Source organism: Urocampus carinirostris, chromosome 15 (assembly GCF_059441175.1).
Source record: "Urocampus carinirostris isolate Australia breed hairy pipefish chromosome 15, RoL_Ucar_1.0, whole genome shotgun sequence".
NCBI classification, from domain to species: Eukaryota; Metazoa; Chordata; class Actinopteri; order Syngnathiformes; family Syngnathidae; genus Urocampus; species Urocampus carinirostris.
The window spans coordinates 17,512,070-17,536,272 of NC_142363.1; the positions used below are offsets into that span (position 1 = coordinate 17,512,070).

Consider the following 24,203-nt stretch of genomic DNA (forward strand, 5'->3'; position numbering starts at 1 on the left):
TTTCTTATGTGTTGCGGGCCAGTGAAAAATCATCAGCGGGCCACATATGCTCTTGTGGTACTTACGAACTTGTCTGGACAAGGAAAGTCAAAGAGCTTGACCATTCCAAAGTCATCGCCTGTGACTATATTAAGGCCTGAGTGGGACACGCAGGCGCAGGTGACATCTGCCTTATCTGTGTTCCGCGACCAGATGCCGATTACCTCGTCCCCAAGGACGCTGGACAAAGAGACAACTCAGCAAATTCCCGGCGGATTAAATATTCTGTGTCTTTTCTGACCTGGTCCAGGTGGCCCAGGTAATCCTGTCGATCTGGGCCTGCTCCGTGACCTGCTTCCCTGACGGAACCTCATACACAAGACGCTTGTAAGCGCCAGTGGACACCTGAATAAAAAAAGCCCAAACTGGTTAAAATGGGAACAGGACACCTGGGGTGCGCCGTACCTGGATGTGCATACTGTCCGCGGAGAAGTCCATCTGCATTACAAAACTTGGGATGTCCCGGCAAGAGTTGATGCGGTTAAGCTGCTGCCCGAGCGACAGGTCGTAGAAGTCGAGGGCGCTTTCGCAAGAGCCCACAGCCAGGTAGCGGGAATTCGGACTGAACCTAGAAGATATTTTTGGTTAGTTTTGCAGCGTAACATGTTTGGTACCGGTATTTATTTTTTGAGCACATTCTAAACAGAATCCTCACTGAGAACTGACTCACCATTACAACCTTTTATTTTCCACAATTCTCACCTAATATCCTGAATAGATGAGCGGCGGTCCCTTTTCTTGCCCCAGATTTTAAGAGACGCCACCAAGAGGATAATGAACTCGCCATTTTTCATGCCGATGGCCACCATGTCCCCCTCAGGGCTATAACTGATGGTGCACGCTGGGTGACCCAAGTTCACCTTATTTAGCATTTTCTGTTGGCACAGAAGTAAAAGCACAGTTACAATCAATCGTTATGGTTTTAAAAACAGAACTGACCACTTTTGTCCTTTTTGATATGACCAGACAAACAGCTAAATTTTTCAGCTTTTTCTCTTCGTGATTTAGGGCTATACAAATAAAAATGACTTGACTTGACTTGACTTTTTAGCTAAAACACAAAAAATTTAGTTCTGATACTTTAAGTATTTTTTCTATAGCCAGGAACACTGTAATACTTCCCTCTACATGTCCCTATGTTGTGTACTGCAACAAAAAATGAGTGCTAAAAGCAGGAAGGATAAAAACGTAGGAGACTCAAAGTGACCAAAATATTTCTCCAAATTTTCCTTTCACAAGGTTTTTGGGGGTACCCGTAGCAGCAGACAATCATGCCAGCTCTCTCTAAGTAAGCATCTTGTTATGTAAAATGAATACAAATTTCTTGGCATACAAGTATTGTAAAAAAATACATGTTTCTATGATAGTCTATGTACACTTGCTTATTATTCAAATCCAAATTTCACGACTGATTTTTTTTTTGACCACTAGGAGGCGTTTATAATATACAATGTCCCTTTAAGCAAAACATTTTCATTGATTCCATAATTTAAAAAAAATCTTATATTGATTCCTTTGACTATAAATTGATTATCTTAATATGTAAGTTCCAATAAATGTTTGGGAAATGTAATTTTATACACATACATTTTTGTATCTCTTTAATTTATTTAATGTGTTCACATACATTTTGAATTGTCTTTTTACCTTTCTTATTTGTTGCACCTTATGAAAAATTCACATTTTTTTAATCAATATTTAAAATTATTTCCATACAATTATGAGGATAGACATTTAATACAATTAAAACACACAAATCTGCATAGAAATAACTAATTTGACGAGCTACTGCATTTACAGAATTAACCTTATTCATTTGACAGCTATATAAGTCAATGTTCAATTTCTGAGTAGGTGTCAGGAAGTAGGTTTATTGCTAATTCAAAACATTTTTATTTTATCACGTTATTGAAAAACAACTCCTATAATAATCAAATTTGTAACGGAATAAAAAAAAATACGAAAATCTAATTGATTCAGGAAATTATCATCGATAAAGCCCTACTTTAATGTCTTAAAACGTTTACCTTCAAACTTGGCCAGACAAATTTGATTCAATTTCCCGAACATCACGTAACAAAATGAACAAATCACCCGAAAAGAAAAAAGAGATTACAGCTTGAAGGAAAGACTTAGAAGCAACCTATTATCTAAACAATTTTGGTACCTTTCTCCATCATTCCCATCAATTTACTATCATACTCTATCATTGTTGTGTGACGTAAGTGTCCTTTATCAAGAGACTCCAGAAACTCCTTTTAATTTCCTTTAATCCCTACCGGCCAAAGATAAGATGAGACTGACCTTTTCCGGAATGTCCCAAAGTCGAATCGTTCCATCTTCCGCCGCGGACAGGAACACATCTCTAGTCGGATGCGCCCCCAAACCCCAAATGGGACCGTCCATGTGACCATTGACTAAGATGTTACATGCTGCATTCTTTTCGCCGACCTCGATGATCTCTGCGTTCCTGGTTCCGACCAGGATTTTGCCCTGATATGAGAGAAAACAGAGATTTTTTTTCCTGAATTACATAATCAAGGATGTTGGTCTTCATTGCTACCTTTCCTCTGCATACAGAACGCACGCAGTCAATAACCTGTCCAGTTTCTAATCGAAATGCTCGGCAGCGTTTCAACTCCTGATCCCATAGCTTGAGAGCTCCTCCTTCCTTTGACCTACAGAAGCAAACATGGAAATAAACCCATCGCATAAAGATAAATTACTCAATAAGTGTGTCTCACTTACGGCCTTTCCTTGCCTCCTGTGACAATGAGGCCATCTCTCAACGTCGTGTACATGGTGAACACGGGCCCCGTGTGAGCTTTGGCCACTATCCTTATTAGAATGTGATCTTTCCACACACACACATCCCCACTTATGGTACCTGTAAACGTCAAGTTATTCTGAAAAGAAAACAAATCCGCGCTAATCTAGTGTTCTAAGAGAGCGGGGCAAGCAATGCACAAACTGTTCCGCAGCATTTCATCCCAAAAACAATGGAGCAAAAGCAGCATTATAAAACAAAGAAACATCCTTAGATTAACAGCAAGCAGATGTCATGCTGTTTGACAAAAGGCTGAATGCACTCACCGCTCCAAATGCGACAGACAACATTGTCTGCATGCGGGCGTCCTCTATGGAGCTCAGCACTCCTTTCTTGCTGAGCAAAGCTCGGCCCGCCAGTGTCCAGAACCGCACATGCTTTATCCCCACGGAGACGAAATGAGTGTCCGAGTCCGGACGGAACTCGGCCACAAAAATCCTCTGTGTGTGACCGGCCCGACAGGCCACCTTGGCACCTAAGAGACAAATCAAATCATATTTATTTGTAAAGCACTTATCAGCCAATGAATTGCCACTCAAACTGCTGTATAAAATCCTTCAGTATACCGACACAATAAGACAATCAGAACCTCTCCCTTTTCCCCACACAATGGTTAAAATGAAATCAAATCAAAATCAATCTTGACTTTTATATCAATCCCGATTTCCGTACATGTGTGTGTGTTCTTATGTGAGTTAAAGGCTTAGAAATGGCTGAACCGACTTTTTTGAAAATTTAAGTACTTTAGGGAGTGTCTTTTGCTAATTTGGTGTCAAGGCACCCCTAATAAATATCAACAAAATCGATAAACATCTGCTTTAGTGTACTGCCTAGAGGCTTCCGGCACTATTTCAACGAACCAAGGCCCTAACAACCTCTTTCAAGTAGAACGCAATACAGCAACACCAAGCCCAGCAACTCCAAGCCTGGAAACGCCGGGCCCTGATCCATGTTATAATAGAAATCCATCCATTATCGGCACCGCTCAGTAGGGTCGCATGGGCACCGGAGCCCATCCGAGCTATCTGCGGGCAATGGGCAGGGGAAACACTAAACTGGTTGCCAGCCAGTCGCAGGGCACACAGATACAGACAACTCACTCGCTCATTGTTGTGAATTAACCTGAAACACAAGTTTTTGCAATGTGGGGGGAAACTGGGGTGCCCGTAGGAAACCCACGCAGACACAGGGAGAACATGCAAACCCAACAAGGGGAGACCGCCGTAGCTGGACTTGAACACTGATCCTCCGCTCCGTGGGGCTGCGCGCTAACTACCCATCCGCCATGCCGCCCTAATCATAGAAAGAATATATGTAATTATGGCAAGCGCAGACTGATGATGGGAGTAAAGAGACCTGTGGGAGGCATATCCACACTGAGAGGGATGGCCTCACGAAAAGATTATCCGCCATTGAACCACACCCTACCAGTATGGCCCCACCCATGATAAAACACTGAAATAATAAAAATAGAAAATAAAAACAAGTGCACAACAAAAACATAAAGGTGTGAAATAAAAAGTTAACTATTTTAGAGTAAAAGATTTGAAGATAAGCGAATCAAGCTAAATAAAAATGATCAATTAAATGTCATAATAAAAAGCCTCTTGAGCCTCCTCTTAAAAATATCAAGGCTCCACACAGACTTGGTTTCCTCCGGCAGACAGTTCCATAGGTGAGGACCAAAGTGTCTGAAGGCAGCTTCACCATAGGTTTTAATCCTCACCCTAGGAATTGTTAACAAACCACTGCTGGAGGACCTCGGGGACTACGAGAGCTGAAATAATAAAAGCAAATCAGACAGATAAGATGAGCCAAGACCATTAAGACATTGAAAAACTAGTTAAAGCACCTTATAATCAATCCCGAAATTTGTGGTGAGCCAATGCAGCCATTTTAAAACTGGTGTAATGTGAGCCCTCCCCCAAGCCCCTGTTAGCACACATGCTGCTGAATTTAGTAGAAGCTGCAAGCTGGCAATGTTTTTTTGGGAAAACTGGAGAACAGGGCATTACAATGATCCAAACAAGGTAATAAAAAAGCATGCTCAGCATCTCCGTGTTTGAATGAAAGAGAAATGGACAGACTGGCAAAACCCAAGACCGTACAAAAGGTAAACTGAGGTCAACTGAAACGAGAGAGACTGTGTGGATATTTTCCATGTGAGATCAGCCCGTACCTTCCTGCCATTTCCAGATGGTGATGGTGTGTTCTGAATCCAGACCTACAGACAGCAGGAGCTTCCCTGTGGCACTGAAGCTGACAGAGCACACGCCACCCGAGTGGAAACAGCGCAGGACCGATAACGTCTGCTTGTTCATGGCGTCCCACACGTGAATGGATGGAGATGTAGCTGTGGGAGTGATAAAACATTAACGTTTTTTGTTTTATTTTAAATTGAATTCTGAGGATTTGTTTGTGATTTTTTGGGACTTTTTACACTTATTTACCTGACATGTCACCAGTGTCACCTAAAAAGAAAAACAGAGAATAATGTATTATTCGAGATGGTTTCAAAAAACACTTAATTGAATTCTGGTTAGACTTTATTGAAAATATAGTGAATTCAATTATGAGAGTTTTACACCCCTGCTATATTGAGAAAGCCCATGGGAGGGATGGTCGCTTTTGTCCGTTATAAATAGCATTCTTTTAATAATGACATGTCCTGATACAGGAAGCGTTGTAGTTTAAACGAAACTGTCTGTTCAGGAGTACAGGCTACTCGCTAGTAAATCCTGTGTTTTGATTGAGGGGTGATGGTGATGACTGTAGTTTCCATACTATGAGTGCAACTTTTAGCGACTTATGTATGAAATTATTAACACATTATTACACAATTCCACGTGTTATTTGCACCGTGAAATGCATGTGTGAATTATTTACACATTATTATATCATTTCACATGTTATTTTCACACTAAACCGCAAGAGGGCACTCTAGGCCTGTGTTAATAATTTCAGCATTACCGGTAATTTATAAAAACAACTCAGAAGATTTGAACCAAAATGGCACAGAAAATAAGATTATATACTTCAGGTCACAAGCTGCAAATAGTGAAATACGCAGCCAAAAATGGTCATCGAGCAGCAGAAAGAAAGTTTGGAGTTAGCAGGAAAGGGACTGGCGAAAACCAGAGTTTAACATAAGCGACGTGGAAGAGGAAGTGGTGCATCGTCTTCCTACCGAGTTGGAGGAGTTGTTTAAAAGTGACACAGAGGATATAGATTTCATTGGATTCAGTAATTTGGAGTGAAACTGATAGTTTGGTAAGCATGTTCTTTATGCTAGAGTTATCTGAAAAACTCTCAAAGTGTTACGTCGTTACTGACCTTACCAGGCATGTCAATCATGTATTATTAGTTTACCGTAAACTTATTCAGCCTCTTGTTCTTTAATTTTTTTAAATTGCCTTTCAAGTTGACATGTATATTTTTGGTGTTGGATTTTATCAAATAAATTTCCCCCAACGATGCAACTTATACCCCAGGTACGACTTATATTTTTCTTCGCAATATGCATTTTTGGCTGGGGCGAGTTATAATCCGGAGCGACCTATAGTCTGGAAAATACGCTAATTGATGGTTCTTCTGCAGTTACTGACAAAAAGATAGGCTAAAAAAATTCTGTAATATCAACACAATTTGAAATCTTCAAAGTAAAAGGTTTGGTTCATGGATCACGGTTCCTGGATTGCTTACTATAGTAAAGCACAAAGTAAACATTAATACATTTATTCAATTGAAGAATAGAATAAGAAAAAAATACCTACATTATCTGCTCTTTTTTATGTTTGACGAGGTACTGTTGTTTTTCGATGTGTTCTCTTAGTTCCATTTTCTTTACTTACTGGTTTTATTGTTGCTGTCTGTGTAATGGGTTGTTGTTTTTTTGTATTAGACTCTCACCATGGATGCTGCATTACTATTGCATAAGCTCAAATATTTCTGTTTGTGAGAGAAAAAAATAAATAAATAGATAGGTGCAGTAATAAAATATTTATATTTTGTTTCACCACCACTTTGAAGGGGCTTCTCTTATTACCGAATAGCAATGAAAATAAGGACTTAATGACGCTAAGCATAAATGGTTGCCCGCTTAAGCTAATGCTGCTGAGCATCGTCGAAGTGGCTGCTAGCATTAGGGACTTGCGTACTGATCCCCTTTCTAACAAAAGAGTCTTAATCAACCTTGTTGATTTGTCGGGAAAGTTGCTATTGTTACTGCTAGTTATGGACGCCAGACAATTGCAAGTTACTGTAATTAGTTAACAGGTGGCCAAAGGAATGTAAACAGTACACGAGTTTGGTAAGCGGCAAGGTTCATTAAATTACATTTTTACATACACGAGTAAAATGTTAAACGTGAAATTATGATTAATCACTTGCACATATTCCAACCCCTTAAGAGCAATAGTAGTAGCTACTTAAAAAATACAGGAGATAAATAAAAACCAGAGGCCATCGTCTCACAAACATACCTACTTGGCCAGTTGCCACCACATTGGGGAATTTGGGATGCTGATTGATTGTCAGGCACAGAATGTCATCACTGTGTTCAACATAAAAACTTTGGCAGGCTGCGAGAGAACATACACACTCAAGCTGCAGTTACTTCTAGTTACAAAATCATGTTAAATCACATGCAGGATTAAACACCTACAGGTGGTCAAGTTGAGCACGATACCAACTGAGGCTGTATGGTAAATGATGTCTGCCCCCTCATTCAGGTAATGCACATTATTGCGGCAGTCATTGCCACGGTAACCAAACACCAGCTCCAGCACCAAGTCCTATGGTGGAAAGAGTAAGAAGAATCTGAAAAGTGGTTGTCATGACAACACAGACGTCCACAGCCATCTCGCAACTGAAAACATTCTGTTGGCGTCAGCGAGGTCGTCTGGGTGTAGAAATCTTGAATTATAATCACTTCAGTCAAGAGCATTTCTTAAAATCTTTTAGTGTCAAACATATCCATGAATACTGTTTTTATAATAGTTTACAGCAAGGGTAGCCAAACTTTTTGATTTGCGAGCTGCATTGGGTTGAAAAAATTTGCATTGGGGCTGGGCTTGACAAAAAAAAAGTGGCTGATTGATGAATTTCATTGTTTTTAACTTTTTTTAAATGTCATTATTTCATTGTTTATAAATGTAAAATTTCATCCAATTGGTTTTGAAACACACACAATATACAACTAAGTACATTAATTCATAAACAAAACTTTAATTGAGAGTAATTGCAAAGTAATAGCTCCTTTTTAGGCACTAAATTTGACTATTTGCATTAAAAACCCAATGCAATAGGATAAATAAAATTGTCAATAAGCTCAATGAAAAATATAGTTTTTGCCTGGTACACAAAGGGACACAAGCTAAGAAATCTAGCTGAGTATTACCTTGAACTAAGACCTAATATTCTAAATAAAATCACATCAGGATGTGCAGCCGTTTGATAAATAGTAGTCAGCACGTACAGCTACAGCAGGTGGTTTGGAGTTACACGTGGCTTTGGCAACATCCAGTGGACATATTTAAAACTTCAGGCCATTTTTTTGACAAAAAGCAGCTCATTGCATTTCGTATGCGTCTCTCAGCATCGTCTTGGGCCAGGTTAATCCATTGGAGGTCCTGGTACGACCCACGGGCCGTAGTTAGGCGACCCCCTGGTTAACAGTGACAAAAAGAAAGTAAATCTTACCTCTATGGGTCTCTTCTTTTTGCCGACATTGTTGGTCTGGAGCTTCTCAGGCTGCGGCAGGGCTCTGCTTACAGGAGGTCTGAAACAAACTGCTCGGTTAAAGGCTGATTCTCCCCACTGATTACATGTAAAAAATAAATATTATTGAATTTCTTTTTTGAACAGATTTACATTCTTTTCCTTTTTCAGGTAACTGAACTATGCACAATCAGCTTACCTTGAACCTCTGTGTGGTAGCAATTGCAAAGAAAAAACAGACAAGAATTATTAGGGATGTTTAACACAATACTTACTCATGCTTTTCAATCGATATGCACTTCAACAACGCTCAGCCACTGAAGACATAAAATAGAATAGTCAGCCCCATACAGTAACCATGACAACTATAGTCAGTTTCAAGGGCAACTGCTGCCTCGTTTCCTTTATGTAGTTATCATTTCAGCTGTAGTTTGAATTATTGTAATTTCAATACAGTGTCATTTGATGTATAGTTTTTTTTTCTAAGCTAATACTTTGAGTTTAAGTTTGAAGCTGATTGATTATGCAAGCTTTTGCATTTGCTCTTTATTTTGGATAGAGCATGTTCTTCCAACATATGAATTTTGGGATTTTCCAAAAAGAGTACAAGGTAATATCCAACGGTTCACGGATCCCTCAACGTCAGGGCACCACTTCCTGTGGTGCGTCTTGGGCAAGTACAGCGTGGCACCGCCAGTCCCTCTCCAGGTCATTATTTTTTTAGGTGGGGGTTTTCTTACCCACATAAAACAAAAAGTACTGGTTTTCATAAAGCTCTGTTTTTTCACTTTGTTTACTGGTCAGGAGTACTCATACACAAATTTTTCAATTTGTGTATTGCTCCTAAACACACTGTAAAAGCCATGGAAAATGATTAAATCTACACATAAACAACCAACAACCCCTGAATTAAACCCTACTAAGGCTTTCTTCTTGGATTAAATTTCTCAAAACATGGAAATCAAAAACTTACCTGACCACACCTTGTCTTCAGATGGAATTAAAGAAGGAAGCAGGACAATGACAGAATGCAGCCATTACAAGAAAGAAGAGCAGATAAGGTGTGAGTTATTTAAAGGGTGAGCATAGAACTGAGGTTACAGATCAGAAACAAAAGAGGTTTGCCAGTCGAGATTTATTTTACAGACAAAATAATACCTTTCATCCACAGAAGGCTCTTTGAGTTGCATGTGGGGTTTTACACCAGTCATGGGGCGCATGTTGGTGGATAAGGCTTTGATGGTATAAGTGATCTCATTCTCCTTTGTCACGTCGCTATCATAACCTGACGATAAACAAGAACACTTTTCATATTGATGGTTTTCGCGTGAAGTAACACGCATCCCCAAACGTAAACTGTTGGCCATATTGGATGGGTCCACCAGATACGGTTTTGTTTGTCACGGACCTACACTGATTTCATTGGATTTTCAAATGAGGGAGGAAATGTGAAAGGTGTTGTTTTTTGTGACTTTACCATTTACTTTTGAGTATTGTTACCTGGTGAGTGGAGACCAGAGCGAGAACCTAACTTGGTATGCTCCCTTCGGAGATAGTTGGCACACGCCGTAAACTCTAGGTGAAAATATTGCGCCATTTCGCAGCCAAAATGAGCTCCAAAGAAAGCACTAAGTGTCCCTGAAAGCCTGGCCGAAAAGAGTGTACCCTTATCCGGTAAGTGTGGGGTGAGATAGCCTCTGAATAAATGTAATGCAACCCTCCAGGGATTGCCTGGGAAAGCTGAAAACGCCTTGCCTATCACTGGCTTAAACAAGTCCCAAAGATCGCCGTATTTGAGCCCTAACCCCTATTCCACACGTTTTTCTCTACCATGGTAGGGGCTTCAGGGCATCAGTAAAAATTTCTTTTTGCAACTGAGGTAGAGTTTAATACATATTCACATATACACTTTTACATCATTACCCCTATTGTGCGAGGAGCCCCACCCTCACGGATGTCAATTTGTGACTGGACACTTTAGACTTGCCCTAGATTGGGCGTGTATTTGCATGATCAAGAAGGCCGCGGGGCTTTTTTTGTTCCTGTTGTTCTGTCTCTTTTTGGCTCGGGGCTTCGGCCCTCCTTTGCCCTGCCCCCACCTTCCTTTTTTTTGTCTGTGCGAGAATCAGGCCATATGTTTCACTCGCGCGTTTTTATATATTTTCATTACAACATAAAAATGGAGATTCTTCATTGCCCTGCAACATGTTCGATCCATTTCCTGCCTGCACTCGAGAAAATACATTTCACAACTTAGCACAGAACGCTTAACAACAGCAAACATATAGCTTTGATCGCCATTTTTTGAATGTAAATCACGATAATGATGAGGTACACTTACACCCATCCCGCATGCCCACCACTACTTGGATTGCCAGGATGATATTCACATGATTAGGAAATGTCTATACTGGTGTTTCCCAAAGAAGTTACACTCATACCTCCATCATCCTCGCTCTCGATGTCTGACTCCTCGCTGTCACACTGTCTGAGTTCCCGGTGAGTTTCTGGCTCATGGGCCCAGATCATGAGGCACGTATCTCCACCGCCGGCTGTCACCACTAGGCTGTCTTCATGCGTCCACCGTACGTTAGTGACATGCGAGCTGTGAGCCACATAACGTTTGAACTTTGCGTACTTTCCCTAGAAGTGAATCATCTTTTATCAATTTAAATTGATCACATAAACACAATGTGTGTTACACAGCATCTTACCCTGACAGGGTATCGAAAAAGCTTGACGTATCCTAAATCGTCTCCTGTGGCGAGCACCTTCTTGTCGTTACTAAGGCAAGCAGAGGTCACCTCTGTGACTTCACTGATCACAGGCCAGATGCCCTCGACAGAAAGGCCAAGAACACATGTCCAGGAACTCCAATCAACTTTATCCACCTAAGAGATGCAGTTTTAACATTTTGTTATCCTTCAGAGGTACCTGAACTTTTATTGTTTAACAGGTTAATTTAATCAGATTTCATTATTGGGGTCATGGCAAATGTTTTGATACTGTGGGTCACTGGCTCTTAATCTTTTTAAGTCCACCCCATGGAAAAATATTTTCTAGACCTTAATTGTAATTTTTCGTTAAGGGATTAAACTTTTTTTATGAACTTCAGTGAATAAAACATAGGGGTAAATACAACCCAATTCAGGTAAAATTGGGGAAAAAACATTTCATTGAAATCTATGTAGTGTACAGGAAAAGGCAACAACTAGGCTGTATCCTAGGGCAGAAAAAATGTTACCGGAGCCTGGGTAGCTCAGCCGGTAGAGAATTGGGCTTTTAATCTAAGGGGCCAGAGTTTCAGAGCCAGAGCTTTCTTATTACCAAAACCACATGCACTGCTATGCAGAATTTAGATGATCATTTATATCTGTATTGGTAATGGGCAGAAAACTTAATTCTAGGGCGGAGTGAGCAACAACAGAGCAGAGATAGCTCAGTTGGTAGAGCATCACACTTTTAATCTGAGGGTCCAGGTTTCAAGTCCCTGTTCAGGCATACTTATAACAAAAACAACAAGCAGTATTGAGTACTATTGAGCAGAATTAATTGAAATCAGACTTATATCATTAAAAAGCTGTCAATCGAAAAGCGAAGCGCTAATTGGCAGACTGGGAATAATTTACGAGTCTGTTTATCTGTAACGGGAAATAATGTGGGGAAAAAAAGATTACAAGAAGGAACGCCCAACGAAGCAAAAATATTTAAGGCGGATTCCTATTTATCTGTCGACATTATTGTGTGTTTTGGAGTAAATATTTTACATAGTTGGATTCTATGGAGGGCAGCACGGCGACGCAGTGGTTAGCGCGTGTGCGGTACAGTTCTGAGGTCATGGGTTCAAATCCAGCTACCAACCTTCCTGTGCGGAGTTTGCATGTTCTTCCCGTGCTTGCGTGGGTTTCCTCCGGGCACTCCGGTTTCCTCCCACATTCCAAAGACATGCATTTCAGGTGTGAATGAGCGAGTGAGTTGTCTGTCCCTGTGTGCCTTGCGACTGGGTGGCAATCAGTTCAGGGTGTCCCCTGCCCACTGCCCGGAGATAGCTGGGATGGGCTCCAGCACGCCCGCGACCCTACTGAGGATAAGTGGTGCAGCTAATGGATGGATGGATGGATGGATTCTATGGATTGTCCTTGATGTAACAAAGCCATTTTCGTGAACATTCAAAGAAGTTGAAGATGGCCCAGAGGACTTACTGGTGAGTTATGCCGTCTTTATAATTTTCAGGTATCTTGTTTCAGACTGATCATGATGATTCTTTGAGGATTATGTTCTCTTGAATCCCAAGAGTTTAAGCTTTCCAATGATATGTGGCATGACGTATTTCAGTGACTGGTGACATGGTACAGACGGGTATTTGTTTATCAAAAGTCCAGCGACCCACAGGCGAGCCATCAAAACGTTATGGGGTTAAGGTACCGTATAACATTAAAACTCTTTCTGTGTACCGTCTTTCTTTGTAAATATCTTATGTTTCAATGTGGGCCAGCATGGTGGCCTTGGGGGTATGGCGCCCGCCCCGAGACTGGGAGGTTGTTGTTCAAGTCCCGGCCGAGTCATACCTAAGACTTAAACATTGGTACACTTTGCCTCCCTGCTTGGCACTCAGCATTAAGGTTTGGAATTGGTGGGTTTGGTCACCCAATGACCCCCAACACCTCAGTTGGTTTGAGCGAGGGGGCTGGAAATCCCCTCCTCTGAATCAATCTCCTAAAAAGAGTCGGAAATGACTCTAGCCACCTCCCACTAGGGGGATATGGCTGTGGTATATATAATATCAATGTGGGCACATGCAGCTTATAGTAAGCTCCACCTTATACATGCTCAAAATGTTTTTTCCTTTAAAAATGTACTGGATGCGGCATATAATCAGGTGCGCTTTATTGCCCAAATTTTACGGCAGTTATATTTTATGGACTCTTTCATTCACTTTGTCTCTCTATCATGCTAATGCATTGTTTAATCACCCACTCTACCTCTGTAGCAGGAATGGTCTGCCTCTTGCCACGAGGTGCCTCGAAGAAAAACTGCTCTTTGGCACTGGTATTGACTTGGAGTAGTTTCCCTGTGAAATAAAGAGCCCAGTGGGCCACCATGTTTGGCAGGTATTGAGCGTTCCAACTCAGAGATCATCTACAGTATAAAAGATGTTTACCTCGTCTGTCCCAATCCAAGTGGGTAATAGAGTTGAGGCATCCTTTGCACACTCCGACGCGTTTGCTGCTCATTATGTTGTAAATATCTACGAATGTGTCTCCAGATGCGACTGCTAGGTACTTTCCTGAACCTGAACAGAGACAAAAACATCATTAATTGATGTGTAGTTCTTTATTTAAAACATTGGACCTGTCGATTGTAAGAAAACCTGGAGAGAATCTGATGTCTGTGATAATGTCCTTGCGGTGATGGAAGGATACAAGGTCCTCCAAGGTGTCGGCATTCACAATAATAAAGCTGCCATCGTTTAGGCCGACTGCCAGGGCTTTGCCATCTGGGGAGAAGCAGCAGCAGCGACCACCTGTGGGGGGTGTTTATTAATAATCTGGGAACAAGGCACTTTCAATTTATCCTTTACCATCATCTGCTGGGGACTCACCTTTCCTGAGCTTGCGCACTGCCAACATGCAGTGGCTGGAGGACAGGTCCCATATGCGCAGGGTTCTGTCATCACTGACAGTAGCACAAAGTGGGAGGTGGGGATGGGTGGCAAGACCCCAGACTTCACCTTCCATATGACCCTGTACAGCAAACAATAGCCCCTGAATATTATTTATTGAATGGAACGTTGTTAAATACTATCTTCAATGTTGAAGACCTCAAAGATCAGTGTGTAAACTTTGACAATGATTTTATACTGTCTAGTTCAGCAAGTGATGAGAGAAAACCTTTATTTCACTCCTGGTTGATTGATTAGTCCCTTCCAGTCAATGTACAGTTGTAATTGTAAAGCATTGAAAACAGGAAATCAATTCAACCTTAATAGCCTAAAGGCAGAACACTCTCTCTCAGAAGGAGCCTAGCCACTTAGCTAAATTAACAATTGAGGCTGCAATTTATTTTCATCAATAGGCGTCTCTCTGTGCTGTGTAAAAGGGTTTTTCTTACCATCCTCTTTCTCTGAACACCCTTTCAACTCTTACCTTTATTCAATATAACAATTAATCATTGTTTCTGTCCAGAGCCAAAGTATAAGACAATAGTAAACAAAATGTTGCCCACAGGCGCCAGACTCCGAATGACCACATGAGTAGGTTGGGGTCTTTATAGAAAAGTTATGAAAGTGATAAATTGAAATCAAACTTTTTTAATTATACATTTACTGATATTAATGAAGAGTTTTATGTTGAAAATACCAAAACACAACCTTGTTATATTATTTATAATGATAAAAATTTGCTATTACTGTGTGTATCAAAGTAGGCCACGGTAAATCAGTACCAAAAAAAAGGTCAATGACTCAGGTTGGTAAACGTTCAATCTGATCAAAGCTTTTGTGTATACAAATTAGGGTTGGCACAATAACACCTATTCGTATCAATACCGATACTGTCTGGATCAATTAATACTGATCCAGTTCTTTTTGTCAACCAAAAACCTCATAACTGTGGATTAAATATGCCAGTTTAACAAAGAAGAAATTACAAAATGGCCGTAATAGTTAAAACAACTGATACTCATCCAGTTGGTTTGGCCTGGATTGAACTAAATACTAATCAAGTTGAATTCCAAAATGCTGTGTAATCAAAAAATGTGTCGTTCAAAAACAAAAGACCCCAGCAATCATTTATGCATGGATTACAAACACTCAAAATAAAAAGAAAATAGAAAAGAATAAATAGCATGTATTTGACATATACATAAAAAAACATTACTTTTGCCATCTCACCTGAACGAGCAGAGTAATCGGACCACTTTTGTCAACCTCCAAAATTTCTCCATTCTTAGTTCCTACAAGAATGTGGCCATGGCCTAAAGATATGGCACGAATGGATGGGTTGTCTTCCAAAAGCAAACCTACCAAGAGAAACAAAAAGTCAGCAAGACCCATAAATGTCCCCAGTATCCGGATTCTGGAGCAAGTCAACAGTGCAAAATGAGCATGTTACCCTTAGAGCCCGGAGCTAATACTGCCCTCTTGATGGCGTAGGTCTTGAGGCATCTTTCAAATGTGTCATCCCAGAGTGCAACTATCCCGTCTTTTCCTCCAGTCACAAATCCCTGCAGATATATTCTGAGCTCAATGAACATGTCAATAGCAGAAATAAACTGTAATTCACAGCCCAGCCCCAAGGAAGATGAATAATGAGCCGTTTATGATTTGACATCGTTCTAATTCGCAGTAGAATGCTCTTGTTACCTTTTCGAGAGCATGCATGCTGAAAACGGGCCCATCGTGGGCTTTAACAGTCTTCATCAAGAACATATCCCTCCAAATGCAAATGTCACCAGTGCACGTGCCGGAAAAGACCATCTCCTCCGACCATCCATACACGGCACACATCATCGTCTCCGTCTTTCCCATGCTCCCTTTGCGTCCAATTAGCCCACCACCTGATCGAGCAAGTGAGAGTAGAAACAGTGAGATGAATCGCTTTGGAGCAAGACTTCAGCTTGTTATCCTGCCAGGTTGGCAACATAATAAGCCTGACGGCTCTTACCAGCTTTATGCCAAAACTTCATGTGTTTTACACCGGCAGTGATGAGCTTGTCAGGCAGGTAAGGATTTATTTTCACAACAAATATCTTGTCTCTGCTGCCACTGAAGACACAATATTAATTATTAATGCCATATGTGTTCCAAACACATTATTGCATAAACTTCTTTCCTCCTCGGCCCAACCTCCAGCCTTCCTTCAGGTTTTATGGAAATTAGTCCTTTAATTTTGTGTAATCCTGTTGACAGGACAGGCAGGCACTGTGCTAAAATTTGAGAGGGCACTCGGAAAAGCTGCAGACTTGTAACTTTGATGGAGACTATGTAAACCAAAGCAAAAATCACCTTCCTAAAATGAAATTAAACTGTTGAAAGGCAGCATGCTGTCCAAGTAATCACAATTTATTTCTCACAGTTCTGGGGTGCATGTTCTTAAATGTTCATACTGAGTGACAAAATGATTTAACTACGCTTATTTTGAAATGTTAAATCGGTTATTTTTTGCGCACATTTAATTTATACAAAGAGAATATGTAATCAGTAATGCATTTATATGATTTCAGAGCAGAAACTACAATGTTTCCCTTGCCAGAAACTAATGGCCTACTCTTGATGATAAGTATTACTATACAAAAATGAATGGCTTGATGAATCAAATGCAACACAAAGTCCATATTTCTCATTCCTTGTGCATCTTCCTCCGGGCTTGTCTACCATTAAGCCTCATCCACTCAACACCCACTCTCTGCCTCTTAGCTGAAGACTTCTCTCGGGCCCTTTCCTACGTAATTACATTGAACAGAACCCTGCCTGAAGGTCTGCAAAGCAGATTAGTGGTGCTCCTAGCCTTCTTTGCACTCTCAGTTGGAGACAACATAAAGCAAACAACATGCAGCACTCATAATGTGTTAGGGTCTGTTTAAATTGAGTTAAGACTAAATAATGCCATTAAGTGGACAAGGTAACAAAGAGAAACAAAATAATGTATTTTAAGAAGTAGATGTTTTACAGTTTCCTATTTCTCGCACTGTAGTTATGTAATTGAATTCCATTAAGACAGCTATTTGGAGAAATAACTATCTGTGATTCTTCGTTACAACTTATAAATGTAGCTTTTCATTATCACATGCTTTTACTAATTTATTCTATTAACATTTTGGTAAAATATTGTTGTCTTTTCAAAGTAAAGTCTGACATATCATGCTCTCAGGACGACAAGCACTAAAAGTAATTCTCATTCATTATGGATATAGTTGGAGCCTTGGGCCATACTCTAGCTATTCAAACCTTGGCAGGCTTAAGTGTCGCAGAGGAGCAGGCTGTTAATCTAAAAGGCAATTCCCTTTCTTGCTTCTGTGAAACATGAATCAAGCTGTCATCCTTGCACTGCAAAGTGGCGCCAATTTAATACACATTTATTAATGTCCATATTTGAAGAGAATCTTAAAGATTAACACATAAGACGGTCCTAGCTAATTGTGTTTCCAATTAGTCCTTTATGTACAGTAAGTGATGTCCGCACCAAACTCACCACATGGCTGAAAGCTTTTCCCCCTTCCTCCAGTCCCAAAGCACAATGGTATGATTGTCATCCAGGCCTACCGAGGCCAGGCGCTTGCCATCAGCTGTAGGGCGCAAATCAAATTTGTGTTATTGGTGGGGATAGATAAAGCCACTGTTTGTCTTCGAATGTGTCCCTTGTTAGCAGTAGGTAGGAAATTTGGTGGAACTATTTCAATGTGATTGATGATCAGATATTAAAAGAGCAGATATTTGGGGTGTGATATTTTTCTAAGGTTTACATCAACTAATCACCTGAAAAGTCCAAACTGCAAACTCCGAGGTAATGGAAACCCTTCAACACAGACATTGGTTTTAATGTTTCCGTGTCCCATATGTGGATTGAGGAATCTCGGCCAACCTGCATATACATGACAATAGTTAAGATTATACAAGTGTTTTGTTTTGGTCACTCATGAATGTATAGTTTAGTTTACAGGAAATGCAATCCTAGTTTCTCCAGGAAGAACTACCTGGCCTGTTGCTACAAAGTCCTTGAGAGGGTGGATCGCCAGACAAAGAATGTCATCATCGTGGCCCATGTAGAATCGTTGGGTGTTATGTTGTCTGTGGTATACGATCCCAACAGCAGCCACATGGTAAACAATTTCGCCAGTTTGGGTATAGAACAGATTACTTCTGCAATCATATCCCCTGTATCTGCAAAAAATATGGAGAGAGACTATGTATCGCTCTATTCTTTTCTAATTTAGCATGATATAAGTAAAGCTAACCCATGAATAAAGTGCAACTTCAATCCACTCCCAGGTGCTCTCTCTCTTTTTTTCATGGCAATTGCTCGATCTTTCTCTTTGCACTGCTCTTTGAGCTGAGGTAGGTCTTCTTTATAAACCTGAATTAATGCAGAAATGGCAGCACATGTGTTGAATAAAAATGCAAATGAATAGTCTAAGTTAATCACAAACCTGTTTTTTATATGTATGCTGTGTTTCCTGCTCAATTTCAGAATCCATCTCAGGCACATCTGACTGATCAGAGTCTGACTCTTCACTGTTGGAGTCTGCCAAGCTCTCTAAAAACAAACAGATTGAATTTAGTGAGCTGATGAATATAAAGAACCTTGCCTTTCACTAGATTGTCAAACGCAATAGGAAGCTACCGTGCTATAGTACTGTACTTAACTCTTGTTAAGGAGCAAAGCTGAATTTTCAGAATGCTGATGCTGCAGACTAAAGCCAAGCCAAAGGAAGGCAATAAGATGTACTTGAAAATACGAAGGGATCCTCGCAAAATCCATTAGGAAAATGAAAATGAAAGTCAGGGTGTGTTTTATTTATAAAGAGCGCATCTGCACTCTGTGGAAAAATAATCAGTTGGCAGTGAAAACAGAATTGTACTTTCCAAGCTTCATTCAGATTGAAGGGATGTGTTTATTAATATGAAGCTCAAGCTAATATGATTGGTAAGATGTGTGTGTTCAAATTCTCAGTTTAGTAAGATTTGTCATTTTGTCATGTTTAACTATTTTGACAGGTTAGAGACATCTACATTAACCTATTGTGACTATTTCTAGTAAAAGGAATGCCAAAAATGTATTTGTTTTAAACAATCAATGTACCGTAATTTTTCTCTCTTACCTTGTGGTGCAATATGCAGAGCTTCTTTTGACTTTCTCTCTGGAACAAACTTCCACTGGAAAACTGAGTGATCTGCTCCACCAATGGTTATTACCCACTGGTAGTCATGTGACCATCTTGCATTGGTAATATGGGCTGAATGACCTAAGTATTTTTTAAATTTTGCACCTAACGACAAAAGAAGGGATAATAAGAAATTAACAATACAATAGGGATTACTGACGCGTTCTTTACCTTTTTTAATACATGGATATCGTAGAAGTTTGACTAATCCGTAGTCGTCGGCCGTTACTAAGACTTGATTGTTAAAGTTAGCATCCACTGAGTTAACATCATTGATCACAGAATATTTGGGCCATATTCCATTAACCTCAGGTCCTAACACACACGTCCATGTTGCCCACTGCACCAACTTAAGCTCCTCCCGGTTGGTTACCTCCTTACCACCTGAATAAAGACACAAACCATATCTTACAAAACACAAGCAAGTAGTTTGAAACATTTAAGCACTAAAACATACTTGGCATTCTATAGAAGAGCCTCCTGCTGCTGCCATCGTTCGTCTGCAGGAACTTGCTGTCCGTAGACCAGTCCATGTGCGTAATAAAGCTGTTGGAGCCAATGCACTCCCCTACTTTTTTGTACCTTTGCACAACCCCATAAATGTCCACCGAGTTGTCATTGGAGCCGACAGCCAAATGAGTGCCATCAGGGGAATACTTCAGTTCATGGATAGCCTCCTTCCTGTCCTTGATGTGAACCACCTCTGTCATGTCTCTGTAGGCCCACAAAGAAAGGCTCTTTAATCAAGCCCAAAAGCTGTAAAAACGTAGTCTTTCATTGAATTGTGCACTTGCCTGACTCTGAGAACTGTGAACGAACCATCCTTCATTCCCAAGGCCAGATGAATACCATCAGTGCTGACAGCTGCACAACGGATCGGCTCTTCCATGTTACAGCGAGCTATCAGTGCATGATCAATAAGGCTCCATATTCTTGTTGAGAAGAAAAAAACGGAAAAAAAATTGTTACAAAATAATACATCGCTGGTTCAGTCAAATAACCATTGGGAATTAAGGAGCAAAATATAAGCGTGAAGAAAATTGCTTTCAATTGACTGAAATAGAATTGTTACATTTTACTCATCGAAAAGCATGAATTTTCCCATTTTATCTAACACAGTTTTCTTAATGGAAGACAGGATACCCAAAACTCTGCCTTGGCAGAGGCACAAATGGTCGACCAAAACTAGAGTTGTAAGTTTGAAAATGGTTTGTGTAAGATGACTCCTTCTGACTAGCCATTATGCCAATCTTTTAGAATGAAGTACAAAAATTTAACTGCTTCATTAAGAGGTTGTCGTGATGATTTTATGTAGTTGGTACAGAATGAGTCATTCTTGTTACTGGCTATAAGCTGACCTACTTGATAAACTCAGAAAATGTTGTTCTAGGCATTTACACAAGTGGGTAAGATCAGTTCTATTGCAGATTATATTTGATTTACAATCTTTGGATTTCACATCCCGTGATTATTGTTTATCAATGTCATAATAGATACATGATCTGTCATAATTGCCCTATTTGGAACACCTCTGGCAGCTTGATTGGCGCCAACAGTCCGGACAAGCTGATTGGTGGCCACATCCTTCTTAAGCCCCCAACTTCAGTTCAAACTTTGTCAGATCGTTGCGAGCTGTTGTGTTTCACTCAGTGAGCGTTCCCGTCCGACTTCGTCCCTGTTAAAACCTGTTTCCTGCCTGATTCCCGTTTTTCGACCCGTTTCAGAACCTGACTACGCCTGTTTTGCCTGCCGCCTGCCTACGACTACTTTTACGAACTCGACATCGCCTCAGATCTCCATCCCTGGTCAAACGACATGCCATTCCCGCCTGCCTTCTTCCGACACGGAAGTGTCACCCCCGCCTTGCTCGATCCCGCTCTCCGCCAGTCTTCGGATCAAGCAATCAAGCAAGCCTTACTCTCACTCTCTTTCAATAAGATCTGAGGAACGCATGCAATTGAGTCCTGTGTCCGTTCTGGTCTGTAAAATGACCAAATGCATTCCATTATGGAAAAAACATCAGTAAAAGAACCCTCTTTAAGTATATTTTAGGGTCATGACTGGAATTGTGCTAAAATTACAAGTACAAATGAGCCCAAAGGAACCAAGAGTGTAGTTCCTTATCCAAAATTATATATTGAGTGATTTGCTTTGTTTGGGAGGTTTTATAATTTAGAAAAATATTCAAAGAATATTACTGTAAATTCTCATGACGCTCACCTGACTGAGCGGTCGTCACTGCCTGTCATAGCAAGGGGTTTAGTGGGGTGCACGGCCAGCGCCCACAGCTCCCCCTCACAGTGACCCTGCATGATAAGGAAAGGCTTGTTGCGGTCGTGGACCACCACCTCGAAGATCTCACTATCTTGCGTGCCCACAAGGATGTGATCTCCCCGCCAGCAAACACTGCGTACAGATAGCCCTATCCAGACACATACACACACAATAAAAAAACAATATAACATGATTCAAGAAGATTTAACTGGCAGAATATAGAAAATGAAGACAGAAGGTAAAAAATAGCCATCAGGTGACTAATAAGGTGGATGTTTAACAAAAACACATGACAGCATATTGCCAGCAGTGTTGGGAGTCGGGACTAACGTGTCACAAAGAACACGTTCCTGGAAAGTGATCACTCTTCTCGGTAACAAGTACTGTAGCATGCTATTAGAACAATTTTGGAACACTATTGTTGCAACTACATCATTTGTTACTCTGTTACTAATTAAATGCACATGATGTATTACGATTTCCTCCCGAGAAGAACACTCTTGCATCTCTTATGTTGCCACATAAAACATTTAATTCACCAGAAACATTTGAAAGGTGGGCTTGTTTTTATTCACATACAAAGTACAACTGAACACAGTTATGTTGGCAGCGTCTCAAGCAAAGAGTATGAAGGAACGCTCGAATTTCTCGTCATGGAGATGTTCCCCCAATACGGTATACTCGCATCCAAGCCAAATTGACAATTACAAAATACATATTCAAATCAGGGGATGAGTTTACATGCACATATTTGGTTGCGTTTCACCAGTAGCGAATGGTAAGCAGGGCGCAGAGAAGGAGGCGTGGTTTTTACGGAAATAGGTGTTGAATTTTGGTATTTTTAATTGTAAATTTTGTTTTGCAATACACCATGTCGGGAGAAAAATAAATGTGTTTTGGACAGTACCCAAAAATGGAAATGGAGATATTAGAGTGGTTTGAAGCCCAGAGACAAAAGGGATATGGAGTACCTCAGCTAAGTGTTCATTTTTAAGCTCTCAAGATTGCACAAGCCATTAATTATAAGGCTTCAAAAGGTTGGTGCACATATTTTATTCTATTTCTTTTATTATATGGCTTTTCAAAAAGCAGTTTACATATGGTAATTCGTAACTAGATAGGTACTTTTGGAGTAACGCTCGACTTTTTGGTGACAGTGATATGGCGGGTAACTGAATTACTTTTTAAATGAAGTATCTAGTAACCATAACTAAGTACTGTTTATTAGCAATGCGCCCAACACTGATTGCCAAGCTAATATGCATTTTAGGTGGATGAAGGGAACATGTGCTGTACCTGATGTACAACCATGCCTTCTAAACTACGTCATAAAAGTGATTCACTAACCACAAAAGAACAGTATGTGGACAGGTACAAACAGACCAGCACGGCTGTAAAATCTGACCTTATAATTCTATACCCACCTCTGCTATTTTCACTCCTAGCTACTGTTACGCCCAAGACAAGAAATTAAAAAAAAAAGAAAAAACAAAAGAAAGGGAATATTAGTATGGAGAAAAAGAAAGAATGTCTTAAGCAGCATGATATAGATATGCCACTTGATGATGTGAGCTTAATTAACCCTGCAACCTTTAGCGGAGCTGAGGCATTTTGACATCACCTTTATATCCTTGGTCTGTTTCCCTGAGATCAATGACAGTAATTGGTTTGAAGTTGAGATCCCACAGGCGTACGCAGCCGTCTCGTCCCCCGGTGGCAAAACCCTCTTCGCAAGCGTTCATGCTGAAAATCCCTGACTGGAGGAAATGACAGGCTGTTAGTCTGGGATAAACCAGCTATGACAGAAACAAAGGCAACTGTTTAAGGGGTACTTCACAGCTACGACAGACTCTGAGGAGAAAAAAATCTGTATTATTTGTTCTCTGTTATCACTGCAGTATTCTGTTGAATCTCTAGTAAAATATTTGGTGACACAAAAAAGGGGAATTTTAAAGTACTGTCGTTATTATCCCTTCCCCCATACTCTCATTTTCTAACAAAGCTTTTGATCCCATAGATATAATTTAATCCTGTGTAGCAAAAGACTGATCTTTTGCTATTGAGCAGAATCAAACCAGCATGTGCATTTCTGCCTTTGTTGTATCTGAATCCTTTTATCGTCATGCATGTATGATTTATATTCCAATTTAAAGGAACTGAAGTGTTGAATGGGCTGGAAATGGTCACTTACATAGTAGGACTGTGTGTAAACCTCTCACCGTTACGATACAACGTTATCACGACAACCCTGTATGTAACATCCCACATGCTGACATTGTTGTGTAAATACCATGTAAATTATAACTATAGCCTTATTCCCCTTGTTTTATAACATTATCTTCTCTGTTCCTTTATCTTCTTGCTCATACCCTCACTATGTGTAAAACTGGAGTGTCATGCCCAATTTCGTTGTCACAATATGTTAGCCCATTTGTAACAATGACAATAAAGGTATATTCTATTC

General features: G+C 40.3%; 1 protein-coding gene across 2 annotated transcripts in view; it reads right to left on the minus strand.

Moving 5' to 3' along the window:
* The window catches only part of eml5 (EMAP like 5), a 48,313-nt gene that overhangs the window by 2,588 nt on the left and 21,522 nt on the right, over positions 1-24,203 (minus strand). Inside the window, exons 6-41 of one of the 2 annotated variants that reach the window (XM_088355264.1) lie at positions 23,361-23,496; positions 23,164-23,184; positions 21,686-21,887; positions 20,260-20,397; positions 19,923-20,179; positions 19,637-19,849; positions 19,403-19,570; positions 18,731-18,837; positions 18,539-18,657; positions 18,278-18,464; positions 18,060-18,165; positions 17,776-17,869; positions 16,249-16,349; positions 15,948-16,141; positions 15,697-15,808; positions 15,477-15,604; positions 14,187-14,328; positions 13,956-14,108; positions 13,746-13,877; positions 13,567-13,655; positions 11,299-11,475; positions 11,026-11,227; positions 9,743-9,869; positions 8,567-8,645; positions 7,530-7,659; positions 7,348-7,446; positions 5,317-5,337; positions 5,046-5,219; positions 3,133-3,341; positions 2,788-2,945; positions 2,603-2,717; positions 2,344-2,532; positions 742-914; positions 445-607; positions 281-384; positions 66-219 (exon numbers count right to left, since the gene is read on the minus strand). In XM_088355264.1, coding sequence (XP_088211390.1) covers positions 66-219; positions 281-384; positions 445-607; positions 742-914; positions 2,344-2,532; positions 2,603-2,717; positions 2,788-2,945; positions 3,133-3,341; positions 5,046-5,219; positions 5,317-5,337; positions 7,348-7,446; positions 7,530-7,659; positions 8,567-8,645; positions 9,743-9,869; positions 11,026-11,227; positions 11,299-11,475; positions 13,567-13,655; positions 13,746-13,877; positions 13,956-14,108; positions 14,187-14,328; positions 15,477-15,604; positions 15,697-15,808; positions 15,948-16,141; positions 16,249-16,349; positions 17,776-17,869; positions 18,060-18,165; positions 18,278-18,464; positions 18,539-18,657; positions 18,731-18,837; positions 19,403-19,570; positions 19,637-19,849; positions 19,923-20,179; positions 20,260-20,397; positions 21,686-21,887; positions 23,164-23,184; positions 23,361-23,496 — 5,073 coding nt within the window. The remainder of the gene's footprint in view (positions 1-65; positions 220-280; positions 385-444; positions 608-741; positions 915-2,343; positions 2,533-2,602; positions 2,718-2,787; positions 2,946-3,132; positions 3,342-5,045; positions 5,220-5,316; positions 5,338-7,347; positions 7,447-7,529; positions 7,660-8,566; positions 8,646-9,742; positions 9,870-11,025; positions 11,228-11,298; positions 11,476-13,566; positions 13,656-13,745; positions 13,878-13,955; positions 14,109-14,186; positions 14,329-15,476; positions 15,605-15,696; positions 15,809-15,947; positions 16,142-16,248; positions 16,350-17,775; positions 17,870-18,059; positions 18,166-18,277; positions 18,465-18,538; positions 18,658-18,730; positions 18,838-19,402; positions 19,571-19,636; positions 19,850-19,922; positions 20,180-20,259; positions 20,398-21,685; positions 21,888-23,163; positions 23,185-23,360; positions 23,497-24,203) is intronic. The other variant, XM_088355265.1, reaches the window with a different exon arrangement.